General features: G+C 45.7%; 1 protein-coding gene across 1 annotated transcript in view; it reads left to right on the top strand.

Annotated features, from left to right (window-relative positions):
- OSTN (osteocrin) overlaps positions 1-25,409 on the top strand; it is a 111,270-nt gene extending 85,861 nt beyond the window's left edge. The window contains exons 4-5 of the mRNA XM_077490309.1: positions 20,026-20,121; positions 24,690-25,409. Coding sequence (XP_077346435.1) covers positions 20,026-20,110 — 85 coding nt within the window. The 3' untranslated portion in view covers positions 20,111-20,121; positions 24,690-25,409. The remainder of the gene's footprint in view (positions 1-20,025; positions 20,122-24,689) is intronic.
- The last annotated feature ends 547 nt before the right edge of the window (positions 25,410-25,956 follow it).

The following is a 25,956-nucleotide window of genomic DNA, read 5'->3' as shown; positions in this document are numbered from 1 at the left end:
TTCAAAAAAGGTTTTATTTTGCAGTAGAACTTTCAATCAACACAGTCTCTTAGGGAACAGCGGGCACGGGTGAAGAACTCAGGCACCTTGAACTGCAGATCCAGCAAAGTCTCCACTTCCACCCAGAGAGCAGCTGGGTACTTCAAGGCTGCAAGGAAAAAGAGAAGGGGGTGCCTCTGGGTGTAGATTTTTTTAAAAGGCAGTTTATTCACAATTCATTCTAAAAGCAGAGAGATTTTGCACTCACATTTTCCATAATAAAAGTAAGCATGTAGTATAAGAGGGGTCATCTGATTCAGTCCGTCAATCTTATTCCGGTCCGCAAGTGTCTTGTTATCCTCTCCTGGCGTTACCACTGGTTAGTTGTTCAAAAGAAGCTCAGTGAACGCAGGGGATGTTATTCCAAAGCGAGGCTTGGTTGCGCCTTAACTTGTTGTGTACTTGTTGCATACTTCAAGGCTGAACAGATCTCTAGCCAGAGATCATGGCAGTCAGCACGTTGACTCAAACTTGAACAAACAACCAAGGGAAAACAGGAACCTTTTTCCTCCATACCTGGAACGTTTCCCGTCTCCCTTATGGTACTGGAAAAATGTGAATCCATCAACGTCCTTCTCAACTCAGTAACCAGGCACTTCTCAGGATGCCACTTGCCGGCCCTCCTCCGAAGAGTCCTCCCCCGGTCACCTCCACAAGCTGCGGTGTCCCTCCAAGCTGAGAGCACACCCAGACCTTTTGAATCCTCTCTCAGTTACTGCGCCTTGGACCAGCAGGTTCCGAGACTCGGGAACAGAAGGATCCCTACCCCAGACCACGCAGGTCTATCAGGGGTCACTGACAGGAACATGTTGCGGGGTGTCGAACACCCCATGACCGGGGCCCATCTGGGGCTACCCCGGTCCTGGACACAGGATAGACCACACAGGTCTCTCAAACCACTCTGAAACTTGGAACGCGTGACCCACACCCCTTTAAGTACCCCTTCCCAGACTCCTCAGTGGGTCCCGGCAATCCCACTGATTGGCTCCGAGAAGGCTGATACCTGAACATCCAACTAGACTTGGTTCTAGCCTGTCACGTGCACCTCACCGTCCACATGACCAGGCAGAACTTCCTAACACAGCCTGGCAAGACTGGTGTTAAGGCCCACCTACACAATTAACCCTTAGAACCTTTACTGTTCTGAGGTCAAATACTAAATTTACAAGCGTGTGACATTTGATCCCAAATGTCATCCGCTACACAATATATATATATATATATATATATATATATATATATATATATATATATATATATTTATGGTCCAGAGCCCTCTGACCGATACGGATAAGGATGACAAACAAGGTTAACATAAACTCGCTTTACTTGAAATGGACCTGAAAGTGTGCCCTGGTCTAACGTACGGTATACCAGAATAAGGGGGCATACCTTAGATAGAGAAGTGGGTGATAATGAAATGAATATGAAATGGAGTGAAATGAGTACTCTCATGAGGAGTATGATGCTTGAGAAATGCCCTGAAAGGGGATGGGTGGGTGGGTATCGCGCACCGGAACCGACGAGGAAGATAGGCGCACGGGCTGGTTATATACTCCCCCAGGCTCCACCCATAATTCCAGGCCACCATACTGGCCTTTCTATTTATGGTCCAGAGCCCTCTGACCGATACGGATAAGGATGACAAACAAGGTTAACATAAACTCGCTTTACTTGAAATGGACCTGAAAGTGTGCCCTGGTCTAACGTACGGTATACCAGAATAAGGGGGCAAAAACATTCAGGTAGGGGATGCATTTTATTGGTACAAGTTTGTTGCTGGGTGAGCTTGACAAAGGCCTGGGCCATCTCTACTTGCGGATTGGGTATGTAACGGGCAATACAGGTAGACTTCCATCTACCCAACTTCTTAATAACATGGTCCGGGACCCCTTGGCGGGAGGCAGTTGAAGCTGCTCCGATACGAAATGAATGTCCAGAGTAGTGAGCAGGATTGAGGTGAAGGATGCCCAGGAGTATCCTGACATGTTTCATGAACTGGGCAGCGTTCAGCGGCTTAGCGTGAAATGGCAGAAGTGGGCCAGTTCCTGGTTGATCGGCCAGAAGGGTCATCAAGCGGGTGAGAATGGCGACCGGGCACCAGCGGTTGTTGGTCTTATAAAAGTGTATGTCCGTGCCTGAGCCAAGCTGCTGTGTCTTGGAGACTGCTATGTGAAGGATAAAATGGTCTTCATACCTGACCAGGTGGTGCTTGCACAGCATGCGTGCTGAGGGGCTACTAGAGGTAAACTCACCTGGCCGTAGGAACCCGTAGAAGGCCAGGTGTATGGCTGCCTGTAAGACGACACTAGTGTGAAGACCGAAAGGTGAAGTGGCCAGAACATCTGACATGTCTCTGAAAATGTCTCCTGTGATGGGCAGCCGTTTGGTGCAGGCCATAGGCTGGCGCTTCTGAATGCCGCGCATGACAGCCCGAACGGCGTGGAAAGTGAACAAGGAGGGTTCGGTAGGGTCCTGGAGGGATGTGAAATGTTGTACCCCGGCCAGGTATAACCGGATCGTGTTAAAGGATAACGCCAACTCCGAGTGGCAGTAAGAAATGAAGGCCAGGACTTGTTTGACCCGGGAGGACTCTGAGCGGTGATACGACATAAAGCGGTTAAAGGCCCTCCAGGCCGATTGATAGGCCTTGCGGGTATTGCCTGAGAGGGAGTGATTGATGAGTTGAGTTGCTGCTAATAGGTGTGGGGCTAATCCAGGGTCAGTTGAGACCAGTCCGGGATAGCTGCTGATGTTGGTCCGGCTCCGGGCACCTGATCAAAAAATGAAACTAAGTTAAAGCGGGAGAGGGCATCCGCTGCCTGATTGAATTTACCGGGGACAAAGGAACAATGAACGTTGAACTGAAATAATAACGAGAGCTGGACCAGCCGCCGCAGGAAGGACATAATCGCTAGAGACTTGGACCTGCCTTTATTAACGATCTCTGCAGTGGCCAGATTGTCTGTTGAAAAGGTCACCGTTTGACCTGACCAACTGTGGCCCCATGTATGTGCAGCGGCTACGATGGGGTACAATTCGAACAGGGAGGACGTCTCGGTGAAGCCGGGAATTGCCAGTAGCTGAGGAGGCCAGGGGGCCGCGAGCCAGAGGTGGCCAAAAATTGCCGCAAAGCCTGTGGAGGCCGCTGCATCGGTCACCACCTGGGGTGAAAGGGAGGACACGGAGGGAATAAACAGGGACACGCCATTCCAAGATGTTAGGAATTCCTCCACATGGCAAGGTCTGCTATAGCCGCAGGATCCAGGCTAAGGACTTGCTCCGGGTCCTGTGCGTGGGACAGCAAGACTAACAGGCGTGATACGAATGCACGACCCTGTGGGATGATGCGCATGGCAAAATTTAGCATGCCGAGCAGGGACTGTAACTGTCTCTTGGTGCAAGTTCTGGCGCGGGTAAAGTCCCTCAAGACCGTCCTGATGCGGGTCAGTTTATCCGGAGGGAGGCTGGCCTGCATAGTGCTGGTGTCTAGGCTGATCCCGAGAAAGGTGATGGCCTGCGACGGACCCTCCACCTTGTGCTCGGCAATGGGGACGTTAAGATTATTGAAGACCACCCTTAGCTTATCCAGATCTCCTGGAGGAGAGCCGGGTGGCTCTATCAGCAGGAAGTCATCCAAATAATGTATGACTGCCTGACACTGGGCTACGTGCAGCAAGATCCATGCGAGAGTCTGCGCGAACATGTCGAAGAGCCAAGGGCTACTCTTGGACCCGAACGTTAGTTTAGTGGCAAAATAGTACAGTTCCCTCCACTTGATGCCATGCCAGCACCAGAGGGATGGATGGATAGGAAGAAGCTTGAAGGCGTCCGAGATGTCGGCCTTGGAGAGCCAGGTTCCTGTGCCAGACTTGAGAATGGCCTGGATGGCCGTGTCTACAGATGTGTATTTAAGGGAAAACTCCTCAGAGGGGATAAGGGAATTAAGACTGGGGATAGAAGAGGAATGAGGCGCTGACAAATCGTACACCAATCTGAGTTTATTAGAGAACTTGCCCTTGACAAGCCCAATAGGGCTGACTCGCCAGGTATTAAATGGGGGCTGTGTGAAAGGGCCTATGATGAAATCCTGGTCTAGCTCTGACTGTAACAGTTGGTCAATGGCTTGTACATCCGTGGCTGCTGACCGCAGGTTCTGGCATTCGTGCGTGAGGTGAGGGAGAGAGATAAGTCCAGTATGAAAGCCTTGAGTGAAGCCCTGAACTAGGTAGGCAGATAGTGAGGGGGTAGGATGATTGATGAGGTAGATACTGAGCCACGAAACGTTGATCCGGCTTAGTCAAGATTTTTTAATCTGTTTGACCTCGCACATAAGCCTGGGATGAGCTCTATGACACTGGGTGCACACGTGGAGCAGCCTGCACTGACTGAAATTACATGACCCGCTGTTATAATTATTGCAGATTGCTGCACCTCCCATGGTTTTGACCGGGCGCCCCAGTTTATCTGTCTGCGGCAGGCGTGCTGGCGCCAGTGGGCCCTGAGCAGAACCTGAGGTCGATGGACCATCTAAGGGCGGGGCTGCCACTGAGCTAGCGCACCAAGTCGCGGTATGAGTAGCCGACTGGCAAATCGCACAGAGAGGAGACCGTAGCCCCGCGAAGTGTCGGCAGAATAGCTCGGTATCCATGACGCTCCAGTCAGTAGGCGTGTGGAACTGGGAGAGCCTGGCGGCCGCTTTAGCGGAGAAGGAGCGGTGGTAATCATAAAATGAGAAACCGCCGTATTTATAACCCAGGTCAACTACCACATGGAGGTAACGATCCAGCTCCTCCCTCCTGCCGGGGGAAGCTGCGCAGATGATGTCCCTCAACATGCCGAAGGCCAAGGTAAACTCGGCGACAGAAAGCTTCCTGTCCAGCCTGGGGTCTTTGGTTTTGAGGACCACTGACACGTCCCCCCAAGTATAAGCTTTGTTCTCCGCCAGCTCATGAACGGAGACGAGGAGAGAAGCCAGATTTACGTCCTTGCCCTCTAGGATGTCCTTCCTGATGTTAGCTGACACCAGATGAGAAGGGTACACTATTGGTGTATCCCTAGAGATACCTGCGAGCGTGTTATCCACTGCCTGGGATGCTGGTACTAGAGGAGAAACAGATGGGCGGGTCTCGAGGAGGGCCACCCGATTCTGAACCTCTGACATTGAGGTCGTCAGAGACGATACCAGGGTGTGAAGCTGCGAGATGGAAGAAGCGATAGAGCCCAGGGAGGCCTGCTGGGTACTAGCCTCAACCGCGGCTGGGGGAGGAAAAAGGAGCCCGAAAAGCTCAGCTTTTCTGGCTGTTGCTGGAAAGGGTATACCCCTGCGCCTTAACTCGGCTGTCAGCCTTGGGATGGTCCATGCTCTGAAGGACCTTTGACTGTCGCTCTCTGAGAGAGGAGATGGAGATAACGGAGCCGTGAGGTCCTCGCTGCCAGCCCGGGACATGGTGGCAAAATCCAGGCCTGGCGAGCCTATAAGTCCTCGGGTCCGGGTTTTCTCCTATATGGAACCTATGAGGGTGACATGGATTACAAGATTCGTTGGAGACTCCTAAGGAAAATACACATTTTAAAGAGAAGGATGCTTCTGCTCGTGAGCGTATCCCTCCCAAAAATTTTATTTTTTTTTTCCTTACCTAAGGAGGCACCGTCCTACCAGGTGCAGGTTGGACCTACTGAAAACTCGACTGACCTGAGGAGATGAAGGTGAAGTTTGTTTGAGATTCCTATGCCTAAACAGAGATGGCTAGCTAAGCAGTGGAGGTGAGATCAGAAATGAGATGAAATGACATAAATGAAATGAACAACCAAACGAAATGTTGTTTTTAGAATAACGTGCATATCTTGGCTTTTGACAATGAAATGAGGCTGATGAGCAAGGCCCCCCGATAGGAGTCCAACATTGAAGAATCAACTGGACTAAAACCGGGGAGCGGTATGTGACCAAGAAATGAGTGAATCTGCCATGACAGAGATCCGAATCGCCATGCCACAGACTTGCGACCGAGCACGAAACGGTTTCTGGAGCATGTACTGAAATGAGGCCATTCCTGGGGCACGCCGAGACGAATTGGTACACAAACGTGACTATTCGTACCGGAACGTGATAGGTGAAATGAAATGAAACCCATGACAAAGACAAGAATCGGAGGACGAGCCCATGAAGCCGACAGATGAATCCTGTCTTTGGAGCATGTACTGAAATGAGGCGTAAAAGCTGGGCGCACCGGAACGAATCGGTGCATAAATAAATGCAACGGAGTTCGAATCGGAGCGTAATAAGTGACAGAAATGATATGCCATGACAGGGACAAGATTCACCGATTGGACTGATGGTTACAACAAAGAATCCGTCTCTGGAGCATGTACTGAAATGAGGCGTAGCAGCTGGGCACGCCAGAACGAATCGGTGCATACAGAATGCGACAGGATTCGAATTGGAGCGTAATAAGTGACAGAAATGATATGCCATGACAGAGACAAGATTCAACGACTGGACTGATGGTTTACAACAAAGAATCTGTCTCTGGAGCATGTACTGAAATGAGGCGTAGCAGCTGGGCACGCCAGAACGAATCGGTGCATACAGAATGCGACAGGATTCGAATTGGAGCGTAATAAGTGACAGAAATGGTATGCCATGACAGAGACTAGAATCAAGGACCGTGCCTGAACCTACGAGTGACTCAGTCTCTGGAGCATGTATAGAAATGAGGCCGAACCCTGGGGTGCTTCGAAGCGAATCGGTGCATTGGAGATGCGACGGGATTCGCACCGGAGTGCGGTAAGTGACAGAAATGATGAAATGATTTAGAAATGGTAGAAATGAAATGATCTGACATAACGGACTGAAATGATTTGAAATGAGATGAAATGATGGATATGATTCAAACGGCATGAAATGATTGAAATGATTTGGAACGGTTTCGACCGGTTTTGTGGTTCAAAACAACGTGAAATTTGACATTTGTCCGGACTGCTCATTTTAACGTGACGAACAGTCGGCTGTGATTTCGAACGATTCGATCGATTCGAATATAGAGAACTGATCGGGGAGTCGTGCGGCTTAGAAATGACGTACCTACGAACGAGGTGCCTGATGTGGCACGATCGACATGTCCCGAAAAGGGCATAACGACTTCTTTCGAAGAAGGGGTAGTGACATAAAGTGACGAGTACGAGTGCCACAGTTGAAACGTTCGTGCAATAAGAGTGAGAGGTTTGTGAGTTCAGAGAATCTAGTTTATGTGACATTGTAACGCATGAGAATGAAAAGGGTGCCGAAGCCCTACCTGCGACAGCCGGCCCAGACGTGTTGTACGACAACCGAAAATTTCGTTGAGTATGACGATACTCGGACGGCAAACACACGGACGCTGATAAATGACAAGATGACTTTGTCAAATGCGAAGGCGAACGGACAACGTGGGAACTCACGAACCCGGCTCACTTGGTCTCGAGGATAGTCGGCCCTTGACTTCTGACGTATCAGAGATCGCGCACCGGAACCGACGAGGAAGATAGGCGCACGGGCTGGTTATATACTCCCCCGGGCTCCACCCATAATTCCAGGCCACCATACTGGCCTTTCTATATATAGTTTTGAAATGAAAGATAAATAAAGAAAATGCTTGTAGCTTGGCTGTGTCTGACAGTCAGTATGTTTTGAATCCCAGAAAAGTTTTAGAATTTAATATCTCTATGTTTATTCCAGGTCAGTAACTTAGAAAGCAGGGTCGACCCCACACTTTCCCCACCTAGGTCACGGGCAGCTTGGCTCCTTCCTGTGTCTCCTCCTCCTCTGCGTCTCAGGTTTCACCGTGGCTTCCCTCCTCCTTCCCTCAGCCAATATGATAGTTTAGCCTCTTGGCCAATAGGGTCTCAGCACCCACTTCCTGATTGGCCGAGAGGAGAATCAGGAAGACAATAGCGAATATTAATTCACTATTGTGACACAACTGGGTGGGCTCAGGGTGCAGTGTTCTGCGACCCCCAGCCCACCCTTTGTGAAGCCAATTAGAGCCTCTGGCTCTAATCACTAGCTTCTAAAAAAATATTGGAATCCAAGCGACTGGCTCACTGCATGTAGACTAGGGGCCAGGCGCATGGATTGGAGGGTGGCACCCCTAATTGACAGGCCGCCACTGAAATCAACCCCTATGTGTTGCTGTAGCGTGTGCTAGAAAAGCACATTATATTGTGTTTTACTTCAAGGTGCATTAGTGTGCGACTTTACAGTATATGTGTTGCAATCTAGTGCCTAATACATCTACAGAGTGTATTACAATGCACGTGTGTTTTAGCGCACCACAATTTACAGATGTGATGTGTGGGTGCATTGTAATTTGCTGCAATTAAAAGGTGCATGTCCATTAAAACATGTATTCTAATGCATAGGAAATGCATTAAAAGGCTGCTTTACTGCAACACAATTTAATGCATGTGTGGTACATTTCCCGTGTGTTTCATACACGTTTTTAGCCATGGTTCCATTGACTTCTATTAGGTTGCACATTTTTGCCACATTTTCTGAAAATGTACCAAAAATACAGCATGCAGGACTTTTGGTGAACTTTCCGAAAATTCAGCTAAAATGCGCATCCTAGTAGAAGTCTGCAGGATTGTGACTAAAACTTGGATAAAGCACATAAAAGCCAAGCATACACCTGCACTGCAGCCAAACTATAGCACACCACTGTGACCCTTGCCCAAGGCGATGTCACACTGATACGATTTTGAAGTGGTGAAATACATCTTTGCAGCACGACAAAAGCTCATGCAAGATTGTTCCATTTAAATTTTATCTGTTCACATCTCTGGTCTGCATTTTTAAAATTTAGGTGATACCCTTTACTGGCTAACTTAAGTTATTAAAGAGCTTTTGAGATAATTTAGATCCCTACTTCAGTCTATATATTTTTGAAAAGTTACAAGGAGTTAGCCAATTAAGCTATTACTTAAACTCCAAACTTTCTGCATTAATTGATGGCTAACGGAATACAATAATTTACTACTGCAAACGTAGTTAATATAGCAAGCCAGTCATCTAACATGTTCAGGAGGTCAGCAATAGCACCCTCATCTGAATGTTTCTCACAACTGGATTCCTTTTATAGAAATAGCTTTGTAGAGTTAAACTGTAATTAACTATTTTTGTCACAAGAGGGCACTAAGAAACAAGCCATAGCACAGGGATATTTTAACAACTGGGAAGTAGAATGACTTTTGAATTAAATACAAACATGTATGGTTCATACAGGATAATGGTGTGTCTTATAACAATAATTTAACTAGTGAAATCCAGAATAATTTTGCTTGAAAAATGTTATTGTATGTCTATGCACTTAGATTCCAAACTATATATCAGCCTTTCTCAACCTTTTCAACATAGAGGAACCCTTGAAATAGTTCTCTGGTCTCAGGGAAACCCTGCTAAAAATTACAAATCTACAACTCATGATACATTAGTGTGATGGTCAGAGGGAAGAATTGTCCTTACACTTGTGGTCATTGGGAAGAATTACCTCCTTACAGATAGTTAAAAAGATCAATGGTGTCAGTGGGAACTTATCTGAGAGGCAGAAATTGCCCAATGCTGAAGGAACCCCTAGCAACCTCTGGAGGAACCCTAGTTGAGAATCACTGCTATATATGATGCAGAATAATTTTTTTATATTATTACGAAAATGGTTTCTCCTGTGATATCACACCTACTCCCCCATGTACCTTATTCCTTGTTACCCTGGCAGCTTTACTCCTCTCACACTCCAGCCCCAGAATTTGGGCTGGGCCTCAAAGTCCTCACTTACAGGACCAACTTCAAAACAAAGAAGAGCGCAGCGCCATCAAAGTGAAGCATAATAAAAACATTTTAATATAGGACTGACGATTTTAAACTCACAGGATTGTAGAGATTACAACGCATTTGAAATGGTATAGGAAGTTCATCCACTCCTGGGTCAAGGCGGTCAGTTCGCAGGTGGAGAGGCAGCTGATGTTCCCGGCTGCGCTGGTGGCTCCCAATGCTTCCTGGTTCTCAGATTCGGCTCTCGGCGGCTGGAAACGTCACTTCCAGATGGTGAAAGAGTGGGGAGGAGCGCGCGTTCGGAGCATGCGTTCTCCTTTATCATGCAATCAAATCACGAAAGTGTGCAAGCCGACCGCCTTCGCTCAGAAGTGGCTGAACTTCCTATACCATTTCACCCACGTTGTAATCTCTACAATCTTCAGAGTTTATAATCGCCTGTCCTATATTAAAATGTTTTTATCACGCTGCACTTAGATGCCGCTGCTCTCTTGTTTTTTACTGTCTACAGAGCCCCTTCTAGCTTGTTATGAGCCGGCAGCCATCCAGAGTCAGCCTATCTGTGGCCATCTACACACCTCTTGCTGCATTTCAACTCTCATGCATGGACTCCCCAATATAGAGAGTAGATTAATCACCCATTTCTCTCTATTTGAGCTAACAGAGCGCACATGAACATTTGTATACAGTATTTCTGTGACAGGACCAAATTCAGCTTTAGATATTTTTGCTAAGGATCAAAAAAGTACTACAAGTAATACTATACAAGGTCAATAGAGCTGAAAAACAGCCAGTCTTATGGAAGTAAATAATTAATTTTTAGTAGCAATAACACAGTATTTTATACATAATATATATATAGATATACCTAGTAACAAAATAATTACATCAACATAATTCCCAGGATTTCTACATTTTCTGCTATAATTACGAAGAAAGACATAAAGCCCTGGTGCCCAACCTACGGCCTAAGGTCCAGCCCTCAGACCTCAGTCTGTAGTGGAAACCAGTGGCGACTGGTGCTCTAAATTTTTAGGGGGCGCAAACAAACTAAAAAATACTGAAAAAAAAATATGAATTGCAGCCTCACTGTGCCCATCAAATGCAGCCACTATGCCCATCAAATGCAGCCACTATGCCATCAATTGCAGCCACAGTTCTGACAAATGCAGACACTGTGCCCCATCAAATGCAGCCACTGTGCCCCATCAAATGCAGCCACTGTGTCCATCAAATGAAGCCATTGTTCCTATCATATGCAGCCATTTGTGTCCATCATATGCAGCCACTTATGACCATCATATGCAGCCACTTGTGCCCCATCATATGACCATCATATGCAGCCATGTGTGCCCATCATATACAGCCACTTGTGTCTCATCATATGCAGCTACTTGTAACCATCATATACAGCCACTTGTGCCACCTCAAATGCAACCACTTGTGCCCATCATATGCAGCCACTTGTGCCCCATCATATGCAGCCACTTGTGCCAATCATCTGCAGCCACATGCGCCCATCAAATGCAGCCACGTGTGCCTTTCATATGCAGCCACTTGTGCCCCATCAAATGCAACCACTTATGCCCCATTAAATGCAGCCACTTAGGGCCCATCAAATGCAGCAACTTGTGCCCATCATATGCAGCCACTTGTGGCCCATCAAATGCAGCCATTTGTGCCTATCAAATGCAGCCACTTGTACCCATCAAATGCAGCCACTTGTGGCCCATCAAATGCAGCCATTTGTGCCTATCAAATGCAGCCACTTGTACCCATCAAATGCAGCCACTTGTGCCAATCAAATGCAGACACTTGTGCCCATCAAATGCAGCCACCTGTGCCCCATCATATGCAGCCACCAGTGCCCCATCAAATGCAGCCACTTGTGCCCATCAAATGCAGCCACTTGTGCCCATCATATGCAGCCACTTGTGCCCCATAATATGCAGTCACTTGTGCCAATCATATGCAGCCACGTGTGCCCCATCAAATGCAGCCACATGTGCCCATCAAATGCAGCCACTTGTGCCCATCAAATGCAGCCACTTGTGCCTTTCATATGCAGCCACTTATGCCCCATCAAATGCAGCCACTTATGCCCCATCAAATGCAGCCACTTCTGGCCCATCAAATGCAGCCAATTGTGCCCATCATATGCAGCCACTTGTGGCCCATCAAACACAGCCACTTGTGCCTATCAAATGCATCCACTTGTACCCATCAAATGCAGCCACTTGTGCACATTAAATGCAGCCACCTGTGCCCCATCCTATGCAGTCACTTATGCCCCATCAAATGCAGCCACTTGTGGCCCATCAAATGCAGCCAATTGTGCCCCTCATATGCAGCCACTTGTGCCAATCATATGCAGCCACTTGTGCCTATCAAATGCATCCACTTGTACCCATCAAATGCAGCCACTTGTGCACATCAAATGCAGCCACTTGTGCCCATCAAATGCAGCCACCTGTGCCCCATCATATACAGACACGTGTGCCCCATAAAATGCAGCCACTTGTGCCCATCAAATGCAGCCACTTGTGCCCATCATATGCAGCCACTTGTGCCCTATCATATGCAGCCACATGTGCCCATAAAATGCAGCCACTTGTGCCCCATCAAATTCAGCCACTTGTGCCCATCAAATACAGCCACTTGTGCACATCAAATGCAGCCACTTGTGCCCATCAAATGCAGCCACCTGTGCCCCATCATATGCAGCCACCTGTGCCCCATCAAATGCAACCACTTGTGCCCATCATATGCAGCCACTTGTGCCCTATCATATGCAGTCACTTGTGCCAATCATATGCAGCCACATGTGCCCCATTAAATGCAGCCACATGTGCCCATCAAATGCAGCCACTTGTGTCCCATCATATACAGCCACTTGTGCCCCATAAAATGCAGCCACTTGTGCCCATCAAATGCAGCCACTTATGCCCATCATATGCAGCCACATGTGCCCATGACATAGAGCCACTTGTGCCCCATCAAATTCAGCCACTGTGCCCATCAAATACAGCCACTTGTGCCCATCAAATGCAGCTGCTGTGACTCTCATCCGTCCATTGTCTGCCTATGGCTCTAATCAGGTGCTTAAAAAATACACCCCTGCATCAAATGCAGCCACACGTGCAAATCATATGCAGCCAATTGTTCCCCATCAAATGCAGCCACGTGTGCCCATCAAATGCAGCCACGTGTGCCTATCACATGAAGCCACTTGTGCCCATCATATGCAGCCCCTTATGGCCCATCAAATGCAGCCACTTGTGGCCCATCAAACGCAGCCACTTGTGCCTATCAAATGCAGCCACTTTTACCCATCAAATGCAGCCACTTGTGCCCATCAAATGCAGATACTTGTACCCATCATATGCAGCCACTTGTGCCCGATCAAATGCAGCCACTTGTGCCCATTAAATGCAGCCAATTGTGCCCATCATATGCAGCCACTTGTGGCACATCAAACACAGCCACTTGTGCCTATCAAATGCATCCACTTGTACCCATCAAATGCAGCCACTTGTGCACATCAAATGCAGCCACTTGTGCCCATCAAATGCAGCCACCTGTGCCCCATCATATGCAGCCACCTGTGCCCCATCAAATGCAACCACTTGTGCCCATCATATGCAGCCCCTTGTGCCCTATCATATGCAGTCACTTGTGACAATCATATGCAGCCACATGTGCCCCATTAAATGCAGCCACATGTGCCCATCAAATGCAGCCACTTGTGCCCCATCATATACAGCCACTTGTGCCCATCAAATGCAGCCACTTGTGCCCATCATATGCAGCCACATGTGCCAATCATATGCAGCCATTTGTTCCCCATCAAATGCAGCCACGTGTGCCCATCAAATGCAGCCACTTGTGCCTATCACATGAAGCCACTTGTGCCCATCATATGCAGCCCCTTGTGGCCCATCAAATGCAGCCACTTGTGGCCCATCAAACCCAGCCACTTGTGCCTATCAAATGCAGCCACTTTTACCCATCAAATGCAGCCACTTGTGCCCATCAAATGCAGCCACTTGTACCCATCATATGCAGCCACTTGTGCCCGATCAAATGCAGCCACTTGTGCCCATCAAATGCAGCCAATTGTGCCCATCATATGCAGCCACTTGTGGCCCATCAAACACAGCCACTTGTGCCTATCAAATGCATCCACTTGTACCCATCAAATGCAGCCACTTGTGCACATCAAATGCAGCCACTTGTGCCCATCAAATGCAGCCACCTGTGCCCCATCATATGCAGCCACCTGTGCCCCATCAAATGCAACCACTTGTGCCCATCATATGCAGCCCCTTGTGCCCTATCATATGCAGTCACTTGTGCCAATCATATGCAGCCACATGTGCCCCATTAAATGCAGCCACATGTGCCCATCAAATGCAGCCACTTGTGCCCCATCATATACAGCCACTTGTGCCCCATAAAATGCAGCCACTTGTGCCCATCAAATGCAGCCACTTGTGCCCATCATATGCAGCCACTTGTGCCCCATCATATGCAGCCACATGTGCCCATGAAATGCAGCCACTTGTGCCCCATCAAATTCAGCCACTGTGCCCATCAAATACAGCCACTTGTGCCCATCAAATGCAGCTGCTGTGACCCTCGGCAGTCCACTGTCTGCCTATGGCTCTAATCAGGTGCTTAATAAATACACCCCTGCAGCAAATGCAGCCACTTGTGCCCATCAAATGCAGCCACTTGTGCCCCATCATATACAGCCACTTGTGCCCCATCATATACAGCCACTTGTGCCCTATAAAATGCAGCCACTTGTGCCCATCAAATGCAGCCACTTGTGCCCATCATATGCAGCCACTTGTGCCCCATCATATGCAGCCACATGTGCCCATGAAATGCAGCCACTTGTGCCCCATCAAATTCAGCCACTGTGCCCATCAAATACAGCCACTTGTGCCCATCAAATGCAGCTGCTGTGACCCTCGGCAGTCCACTGTCTGCCTATGGCTCTAATCAGGTGCTTAATAAATACACCCCTGCAGCAAATGCAGCCACTTGTGCCCATCAAATGCAGCCACTTGTGCCCATCATATGCAGCCACTTGTGCCCGATCAAATTCAGCCACTTGTGCCCATCAAATGCAGCCAATTGTACCCATCATATGCAGCCACTTGTGGACCATCAAACACAGCCACTTGTGCCTATCAAATGCATCCACTTGTACCCATCAAATGCAACCACTTGTGCCCATCATATGCAGCCACTTGTGCCCTATCATATGCAGTCACTTGTGCCAATCATATGCAGCCACATGTGCCCCATTAAATGCAGCCACATGTGCCCATCAAATGCAGCCACTTGTGCCCCATCATGTACAGCCACTTGTGCCCCATAAAATGCAGCCACTTGTGCCCATCAAATGCAGCCACTTGTGCCCATCATATGCAGCCACTTGTGCCCCATCATATGCAGCCACATGTGCCCATGAAATGCAGCCACTTGTGCCCCATCAAATTCAGCCACTGTGCCCATCAAATACAGCCACTTGTGCCCATCAAATGCAGCTGCTGTGACCCTCGGCAGTCCACTGTCTGCCTATGGCTCTAATCAGGTGCTTAATAAATACACCCCTGCAGCAAATGCAGCCACTTGTGCCCATCAAATGCAGCCACTTGTGCCCCATCATATACAGCCACTTGTGCCCCATCATATACAGCCACTTGTGCCCTATAAAATGCAGCCACTTGTGCCCATCAAATGCAGCCACTTGTGCCCATCATATGCAGCCACTTGTGCCCCATCATATGCAGCCACATGTGCCCATGAAATGCAGCCACTTGTGCCCCATCAAATTCAGCCACTGTGCCCATCAAATACAGCCACTTGTGCCCATCAAATGCAGCTGCTGTGACCCTCGGCAGTCCACTGTCTGCCTATGGCTCTAATCAGGTGCTTAATAAATACACCCCTGCAGCAAATGCAGCCACTTGTGCCCATCAAATGCAGCCACTTGTGCCCATCATATGCAGCCACTTGTGCCCGATCAAATTCAGCCACTTGTGCCCATCAAATGCAGCCAATTGTACCCATCATATGCAGCCACTTGTGGACCATCAAACACAGCCACTTGTGCCTATCAAATGCATCCACTTGTACCCATCAAATGCAACCACTTGTGCCCATCATATGCAGCCACTTGTGCCCTATCATATGCAGTCACTTGTGCCAATCATATGCAGCCACATGTGCCCCATTAAATGCAGCCACATGTGCCCATCAAATGCAGCCACTTGTGCCCCATCATGTACAGCCACTTGTGCCCCATAAAATGCAGCCACTTGTGCCCATCAAATGCAGCCACTTGTGCCCATCATATGCAGCCACTTGTGCCCCATCATATGCAGCCACATGTGCCCATGAAATGCAGCCACTTGTGCCCCATCAAATTCAGCCACTGTGCCCATCAAATACAGCCACTTGTGCCCATCAAATGCAGCTGCTGTGACTCTCGCCCATCCACTGTCTGCCTATGGCTCTAATCAGGTGCGTAAAAAATACACCGCTGCATCAAATGCCGCCACTTGTGCCAATCATATGCAGCCAATTGTTCCCCATCAAATGCAGCCACTTGTGCCTATCATATGAAGCCACTTGTGCCCATCATATGCAGCCCCTTGTGGCCCATCAAGTGCAGCCACTTGTGGCCCATCAAACGCAGCCACTTGTGCCTATCAAATGCTGCCACTTGTACCAATCAAATGCAGCCACTTGTGCCCATCATATGCAGCCACTTGTGCACGATCAAATGCAGCCACGTGTGCCCATCAAATGCAGCCACTTGTGCCCATCATATGCAGCCACTTGTGCCCCATCATATGCAGCCACGTGTGCCCCATCATATGCAGCCACTTGTGCCCCATCAAATGCAGCTACATGTGCCCATGAAATGTAGCCACTTGCCGCCCACTGTCTGTCTATGGCTCTAATAAGCTGCATCCAATGTAGCCATTTGTGCCAATCATATGCAGCCAATTGTTCACCATAAAATGCAGCCATATATGCCCATCAAACACAGCCACTTGTGCCTCTCATATGCAGCTACTTGTGCCCATAATATGCAGCCCCTTGTGGCCCATCAAATGCAGCCACTTGTGCCTATCAAATGCAGCCACTTGTGCCCATCAAATGCAGCCACTTGTCCCCATCATATGCAGCCACTTGTGCCCATCATATGCAGCCACTTGTGCCCCATCATATGCAGCCACTTGTGCCCCATCAAATGCAGTCACTTGTGCCAATTATATGCAACCCCTTTTTATATGCAGCCACATGTGCCCATCAAATGCAGCCGCTTGTGCCCCATCAAATGCAGCCACTTGTGCCCCAATCAAATGCAGCCACATGTGCCCATCATATGCAGGCACTTGTTCCCCATAAAATGCAGCCATATATGCCCATCAAACACTTGTGCCTATCATATGCAGCTACTTGTGCCCATAATATGCAGCCCCTTATGGTCCATCAAATGCAGCCACTTGTACCCATCAAATGCAGCTAATTGTGGCCCATCAAACGCAGCCACTTGTGCCTATCAAATGCAGCCACTTGTGCCCATCAAATGCAGCCACTTCTCCCCATCATATGCAGCCCCTTGTGGCCCATCAAACACAGGCACTTGTGTCTATGAAATGCAGCCACTTATACCCCTCATATGTAGCCACTTGTGCCCTATCAAATGCAGCCACTTGTGCCCATCATATGCAGCCACTTGTGCCCCATCATATGCAGCCACTTGTGCCCCATCAAATGCAGTCACTTGTGCCAATTATACGCAGCCACTTTTTATATGCAGCCACATGTGCCCATCAAATGCAGCCGCTTGTGCCCCAATCAAATGCAGCCACATGTGCCCATCATATGCAGGCACTTGTGCCCCATCAAATGCAGCCACTTATGCCCCATCAAATGCAGCCACTTATGTTCCATCAAATGCAGCCACTTATGTTCCATCAAATGCAGCCACTTGTGCCCCATCAAATGCAGCCACTTGTGCCCCAATCAAATGCAGCCACTGTGACCCTCGCCCGCCAACTGTCTGCCTAATCCGGTGCTTAAAAAATATACCCCTGCCTCTGTAATTCAGGCGCCTGGTGTACAAAAAGGGTCCGGATGCCTGAATAGGGGTGGCAGCTGCAGCCATGGATAGATTCATGCAATGCATGAATCTATACATTAGTCATATAGGGGGGTGGTGTGATGGAGGGGGCGGTGCCCGTGCACCCTTAATTGATGGACCACCCCTGGTGGGAACATTGATTAGGGTAATGATATTGATCTCTACTAACCTCGTGTAATATGTTCCTAGGTTCATATTGTCTTCTGCAGCAAATCCCCAGCCAAAAATGTAGCATAAAATGCAAAAAAATGCAGTGCTGCCTTTAATACACCTTTAAAATTATTCAAAGATAAAATACATATATGACAATAAGATGCAAACACAAAAATAAAGTGTAGCAAAGAATTGCAGTGCTGTATATAAACACATACTATACTTCATGCAGTGGGTGAGTGTAGCACAAATATCAAAGCATATAAGATGCCAGCAGTAATGGGAAAAAAAAAAACTGATAATAATACATGATATATTGCAGGTTCTTTGCTGATGGCTGAATGTAAAAAAAAAAGAATTGCCAACAGCAATTGGAAAAAATTAAAAACAACGTGGGTTCATCCACCCCTAATCCATACCAGGCCCGTTCGGGTATTGTATAAAAAAGCTCAGCTCCTGACGAAGGAGCCTGCCATCTGACAGTTCTTAAATAACTAAGGGGCGGTGCCACCCAGTGACATCACCAGTTGGTCCCGCCCCATGTAATGTCACCGACCCAGCATGCCCACTCTCAATATTGTCCAACACTAAGTATCCAAAGAGAGAACAATTCTCATAGTGCAGCAAGTTTTGTTTTCAAAATGGACAAAATTTAATTCACAGATGCACATTTCCAGGGTGTCTGAGAGGCACTTCCTCTCACTTAGTACCCAGGTATGTGCCGCTCGTAACCAAACTTGCCGGTGTGTGCTCCAAATCCCAGAAGTGATGTGGGGACAAAGGCAGAAATGTCAAAAGTGGCATGCCTCAAAGCATTTTGCACATCCATGCGTGGATGTGTGATATGCATTGAGGCACGTTGCTGTTGTCATTTCTGCCTGTCATAATTTCCAGGCAATATTGAGAGTAGATTAGCACTGGAGCAAATGAGGTACTGAGTCCATCATAGTCATCCCATCCATTCCATGATGGATTGTGAGAAGAAGCAATCCTATTGGTTGCCAAGGGAGTAGGAGATGCAGGGCAAAGCCGCCGCCTGAAGGAAGTGCTGCCCTTGACCTAGATGAGGTAAGTGTGGGGCTGGTGACTGACCAGGGGGTGGATTATTTGCTGCCCCCCCAAAAGAATATACCACCAGCTGCCAAAATAATAAGGAGTAGTGCCTTCCATATATATATATATATATATATATATATATATATATATATATATATATGTGTATATATATATATATATATATATATATATATATATATATATATATATATATATATATATATATATATATATGTATATTCCTTTATAAGGCCAGCAGCTGGACATTTCAAATAGCAAGGCTAGGCCAAAATTTACTAGCTTCTCTCAACAGAGCACTGAGGGTGCACTAGGTATTTATAATGAACCAGACCCTCCCATTCAGATTAAGAGCCAGTTCACACCTGTCCTATCCTACATGCTCCTGTGTGTGGTGCAGTTTTGACAGCTCATTTATTTGTGATTGTACACAAAAAAAATTGTATTAACACAAAAGATGTAAATATTTCTGGGATAGGGCTTGTTAAGGTATACTGATAACCCTGGTTTGTACAGCACTGTCTGCTCAGGTTCAGAGGGTATTCCAGGGAAACTATGTAAATAGATAGATTCCAGTATTCAACATGTGTTGAACATTGCAATCAGTGTCCATTTTAATACAGACCAAGTAGAATGTTGCTTCGTAATGTATTTCCATAAAAAGAAACAGGTGTTGTCATTAACGCAAGTGAAGCAAAGGAAACCCCACCTCATGTTATTTGAAACATGCTGAAATGCCAGCTTCTGCCTTGCTGATGAAGTATTTTTTCTATATTAACAGGAAAGTTGTGGATCTTCCAAAAAGGAGATTTGGGATTCCAATTGACAGGATTGGCATGAACCGCCTTGCTAATGCCAGAGGCTAAAGATTTCTATTGTAAGTTTGTTTCAATTACTTCGCTACCACTAATTGCACTAAAGATATACAGCATGCAAATATACAATATAATCTTTATATAAAAGTGACACCATGCATTGGCTAATGTAGAGAAGGATTGTTATTTTAAAACTATAATTGTCCATATGTGTACTTGGTTAAAGGTCAAGAGATGTGATGCTTTCAATATTGTTCCACTGAACCACTTACTAAGTTGCATTTACAAAATAAACCAACCCCGTGAGCAATGGGGAAAGAGGCGTGTGGTGCAGGTATATACCAGCCTGCAATAGGACCAGGTGGTAGGTACAACGCCAGGGAGAAAAATGTGCTTTCTTTATTGTCTATTAGGAGACACAGGAATTCTTAAATAGTCAGGTTATACTGCCAGAGTTCGGGACACTGGCAAAAAAAATACGCTAAACAAGCCCTGATATGCTTTCAGTTTTTGCTAGTGTACTAAGAGGTTGGATACTTTTTCCTTAGCTCAGCTAAGAAAAAGTCTAACTATATTTTTGCTAGCCTTTTTATTCTTATGTTTGCATGTTATTTTTTTTTCTTCAGTCAAGATACTCGGTACACTGTAGATATTTTTTTCGTTGATGGCTTCAATCAAGACTTCAATCAAAATCAATTGCTTAAAGTAGTCTCTGCACAGCAACTATCCAGACCAGTAAATCCTCAGCAACAGCCTTGGAGACCATACCTAGACCCCACTGAACTGGAAGATTGTGAGGCTAGCCTGGAATGTGACCAGATGGCACTGGGCTCTGCATTGTAGACCTTTCCAGACCTTTTGCATTGTGTTGGTTCCAAGCTAGGATGCAGCTTCTAGTGTACCCCGGTCTTCAAGGATTTACGTAGTGTAGACTGAAGCACCAGGACGGAGCTACTTCACAGTTGTCATTGTTGTGCGCAATTTTTTAATTTCTGCCACCACCAATGGCTAAGGCTCAGCGACATCATCTGTAGGGTGGAGTGTTGTGTGCAAATGCTCCACACTCCTTCTTCTGCCGGTCAGCCTAGATGAAGTACCATCCCACTACTGTTCCTGCTTCTGAGGCAGTTCATGGATATTCTAGTCTCTGTTCTTGTTTCACTGTCTGCCGCAGTGGTTTGGTCACCTCTAAGATAATGCAGGGCGTCAATTTGGGCTTGACAGTTTTCTGCTACCCAGTAGACATGTGCATCCATTTTCGTCTAAATGCATTTTTGTCCGAATTTCAGGTATTTTCGTTATCATTTTAACAAACAATAACGAAAGTGCAGACTCTGAAAAACGAAAGATCCGACATAAATAAATGCTTTATTTTCATTTTCGTTGTGACAACAGTTCACTACAGATAGGAGATTCGACATGATGCTAAAAATAACAATCTGTGCCTAACCTTAACTCTATTAGTCCAGGATTATTCTACACAGAGAGAAAAGATTTGTCATAGAGAGAAAAGATTTGACAGAGAGAAAAGATTCGACAGAGAGAGAAAAGATCGCTGCTGGAATTGGGTGGGGGAAGGAAAATAAAAATAATGATGATGATAAATGTTATTGGCTGATTGTAACCAAAGAGGAGCAGTAAAATAGCTAGAACTAAGAACACACATACAGCCAACTTACTTTCACTTACGATTGCTAGCAGAGAGACACACACACCGAATCATTTCATAAGACAGTCAATCTTAGCTGGTCCGTTTGTCAGAGAACCTGAATTATTTAGCAATCAAGCATAAGCACAGCAGCAGAACAATAGTGAAGCAAGCTACAATTCAACTTAACTTTTTCATAATAATCTGCTGCTATTGTGTTAGTGTTGTGAACCTGATAGTGATACTAGTGTTGCTAGTGTTGTGATAGCCTCAGAGGCTGCCCGTGTTGTGGGGGGGGGGGGGGGGGATTTATTATTATAGAGTCTATATTATAGATTGAGATTCTATATAGATTATATATCCCCTATCTTGTTACCTGTCTTATCAGTGATCACTATCACCAGTCCATTTTCTGTTTGAACTATATACATTCAACATGAACGACAAAGGTTTGACAAAGCAGCAAAAAACATACAAACGTTGCATCTTTGGCTTATGGTGTCTGTCGAAAGTTCTAAGAAGATTTGACGGGGCAGCTAAACTATACAGAGTCATACAGTTTAGCTACTCCGTCGAATCTTCTTTGAACATTCGACAGACACCATAATCCTTCAATGACAGATTCAACCTTAATTAATTTGGATTTTGGGACAAATGCAATTTTTAATGAAAAACAAAATAAATAAGAACGATTTTGGGAGTAACTAAATAAATGTATTTTTTGGAAGAAAACGAAATTCTGAAACAAAATATTTCAGTGTGCACATGTCTACTACCAGTGTAATGTGTCTTTTCAAAGTCACATAGAGGTCAGTCCTGTTGCAACAGGGGTTGATCTTTCCTCATCCCCAGAAAGAACCAATGCCTGTAACTTAGATCCTGGGACCCCTATTTTTATAGGGTTGTGAACACCAGAGTCTTCTGTAACCTGTTATGTCCACTTCAGTTTTTTTCTTTTTGTTGCTGGTTTGTGCAGAATAAATGGAACAATATGTTCGCAGAGCCACTAAGTGCACCCCTACTCCATCTATAGCAGAATTGCTACTAGGCCTCTTATTCAAAGTGATCCTGAGGGCCCTATTATCATCCCTGATTTAAAATCCTCAGGAGGATCAGCCTGCTGTTCTAGGCCTGGGGTCTTTTAAAGTTTTTATGGGTGCAAAGACCTTCCTAATGCAACTGGTATTTAACAAGGACTGGAAACAACCTATAAAATAATGGACCTCTCCTGACAATTTATCTAGGCTTCAAGGGAATTTTTTGCTAAGTGGCCTCTGCCCACTATAGACACTCTTAACAAATATAATACAGATTGCTGGCATTCTCACCTTTACTTAGGTCACAGTTTGAATTAACTGGAGTGACCCTCCATCCTTTGTTGGTGGTAACTTTGATTTGTAAGACCATATCACTATGGATCAAATCACTTAATGCAGAGTTGCAGACCCTCTCCATCAGAACGACAAACTCTGTTGCCCTGGAGCTTCTGGAACAAGTGTCTGGAGCCGTGCTCTTCAGCTGCGATAACCTAATGAAAGCATCTAAGCTTGTGTCTCAAATGGAGGTGAAGTCTGCTCACAGGCCTCATAGGCATAGGATTCTTTAGCTATGTGTCCAGAACACCAATGCTATACCCAAGGAACATCTGATTTACCTGCCCTAGGAGAAGGTATCTCTTTGGATCTGCCTTTGACAGTGTTATTCCTTATGCTGCTCTTGGTCAGACTGTGTGCCTGCCTCCATGGAGGAGATCTTTGGGATTAACCCCATCCTTCATCTTCTACTAAAGTAGTACCTAATAGGTGGCCAGAATCTGAGACCCCCCTCAAGCCACAGAGCTCAAAATCAGAAGTCCTTTGAATCATCTGCTCAGCCTTTTGCATGCACCTCCCTCCTTGCCCATCTTCAGCCTGGTGGTATAACTGCACCTCATTGTGCATCTTTACAGATTTATTTGAGTTCCCTATACCCTGGGATCTCTGATTACTACTCTGGTAGGAGCCCTTCTTTGGAAATTGTATCCTACTGAAATTGGCACTTCTCCCCACAAAAAAGTTGTTGGGGAAATGCATAAGCAGAGATTACCATCAGAGAAAATCGATAGTTGATCAGAAGATGATGACCGCTGAAATTGAATATATATCTCAACTTATCCTATAAAAGTCTGGTTGTGCACTGTCCTCTTACACCTTCTGCAACTCAAATTTGAATGCTAATACACAGGCTTGGGAGATGGTAGAGAGTAGGGCCAAACTCAGGCAAAGAGATAGTTTAATATTATGAGGCTGATTTGCTAAAAAAAAAAGTTGACTATCTTTACATAATAAATAATATGAATATTTACTCCAACGATCCAATCATGTGAAAATAAATTTCACGTTTACTGAAACATATTCACATTCACATATTTAATCTGCAAATAATTGTATAATTAAAGTGAATATTCAGTTTATTGTGTGAAGTCTCTCAACTCCTTAAGGTCCTACGTTGATGGGCTATTGTTCACTTTAAACAGGTTTTGCAGTTCCATATAGTACATATCTATGGAAATGTTAAATCCACCTAAAGCATCTTAAATGAAAATCAGGATGAGGACAGCAACAGGACAAATGCACCATTTTGAATGAACTCAGAAGCTTCTCAAACCAATACCTTTGACACCAGCATGAAGCACATTGACACAGGTCCTTATGTCTATAGTTGCCTATGCATCTCTGGATCTACTGCAATATCTTGAGTTATTTTGTTTCCTTTTTTTTTTGAAGGGAAACAAAAAAGTAAAAGTTTACTGATATGCCAGGCTTTAGTACTTTAGAAGGTCTCAAGTGACCATTATGTCTTGGGAATAAAGCCATATATTTGCCAACTGCTGCAAGCAATGTTGGGATCAGTTATATATTGTATATTGATAAGGCAATCTCAAATTTTTGATGATTGTAACAAAATAATGTTCTATTTTTCTTTTTCTTTATTTTTCGTCAGATATGTACACCCTGGATGATATACGATACATCACAGATGCCACAAAGACACTTCTGATATCTTACAGGACTCCAATTCCTGATTTCTGCTACAGTGATTAATGAATTGACCATCTATAAATCTATTTCACATCCACTGTCAAAACAATAATAGATCCAATCCATCAGGTCAGATCTTTTAGAGCCAGGGTGTGTCTTGTTTAGACCACAGGGTGTACGTGTAATGCCGCACATCCTAGTGATCTGACAATTGCTGGGTTTCTGTTTAAATTTGATTTCCGTGAAATAACATTTCATTTGTGACTGAAAATGTGTCCTGCATATAAAAGAATGCACTTTTTTGTTGCGTACAGTAGTTTTGCCAGTCCCTACTAAACAAAACAGACCATTTACTCTTTGGGTATCCACTCCCCCCCCCCCCTATAATGTAGCACAGCATAATATTTAGGAAATAAAAATGTACATGAAGTCTTTGATATGCAAGTATAAAGGTAGAAATTGAAATTTTCTTATTTTCTCATTTAATGAACATATGCATAGAATCCTGTAAATGATTAGGTACATATGTATACGTATAAACGCGTACATATGTTTTGTCAGGTAACAGTCTGTCTCATGTGAAAACCCTATACAGGCATGGCTAAAAATATTGGCACCCCTACATTTCTGTCAGATAATGCACCACTACACCAATAAAATTGCTGCATTTACAAATGTTTAGGCGTTCTCATGTTTATTTCTTTTGTTTGTATTGGTATGACTCAAAAGAAAGTGGAGAAACAAAAAGGCCAAATCTGACACATTCCACGTAAAACTCCAAAGATGAACTGGACAAAATGATTGCCACCCTCAATTTAGTGTTTTGTAGCACACCTCTTGGAAAAAATAACTGAAATCAATTTCTTTCAGTAACCATCAATGGGTTTCTTACACCTCTCCACTGTAATTTTGGACCACTCTTCTTTCTCCAACTGCTCCAGGTCTCTCAGATTGAAAGGGCTCCTTTTCCCAACTGCTGTTTTGCGATCTCTCCACAGGTGGACTTATTGCTGGCAAGTTCAGTACTTTCCAGCACTTTATATTAAACTATTTCTGGGTGCTTTGGGTCATTGTCCTGTAGTAAGACCCAGGATCTCTGACAGAGACACCACTTTTTGAAACTGGACCCTACATTGCATCCCAGAATTCTTTGTTAGTCTTCAGATCTCATAATGCCCTGCACACAGTCAATACATCCAGTAAACCTCCACCATGTTTGATTGTAGGGA

The sequence above is a fragment of the Lithobates pipiens genome, unplaced genomic scaffold, assembly GCF_037356315.1.
Source record: "Lithobates pipiens isolate NorthernLeopardFrog02 unplaced genomic scaffold, aLitPip1_a1.2 Scaffold_18, whole genome shotgun sequence".
In the NCBI taxonomy this organism is placed as follows: domain Eukaryota; kingdom Metazoa; phylum Chordata; class Amphibia; order Anura; family Ranidae; genus Lithobates; species Lithobates pipiens.
This window is presented reverse-complemented; position numbering and strand designations above follow the sequence as displayed.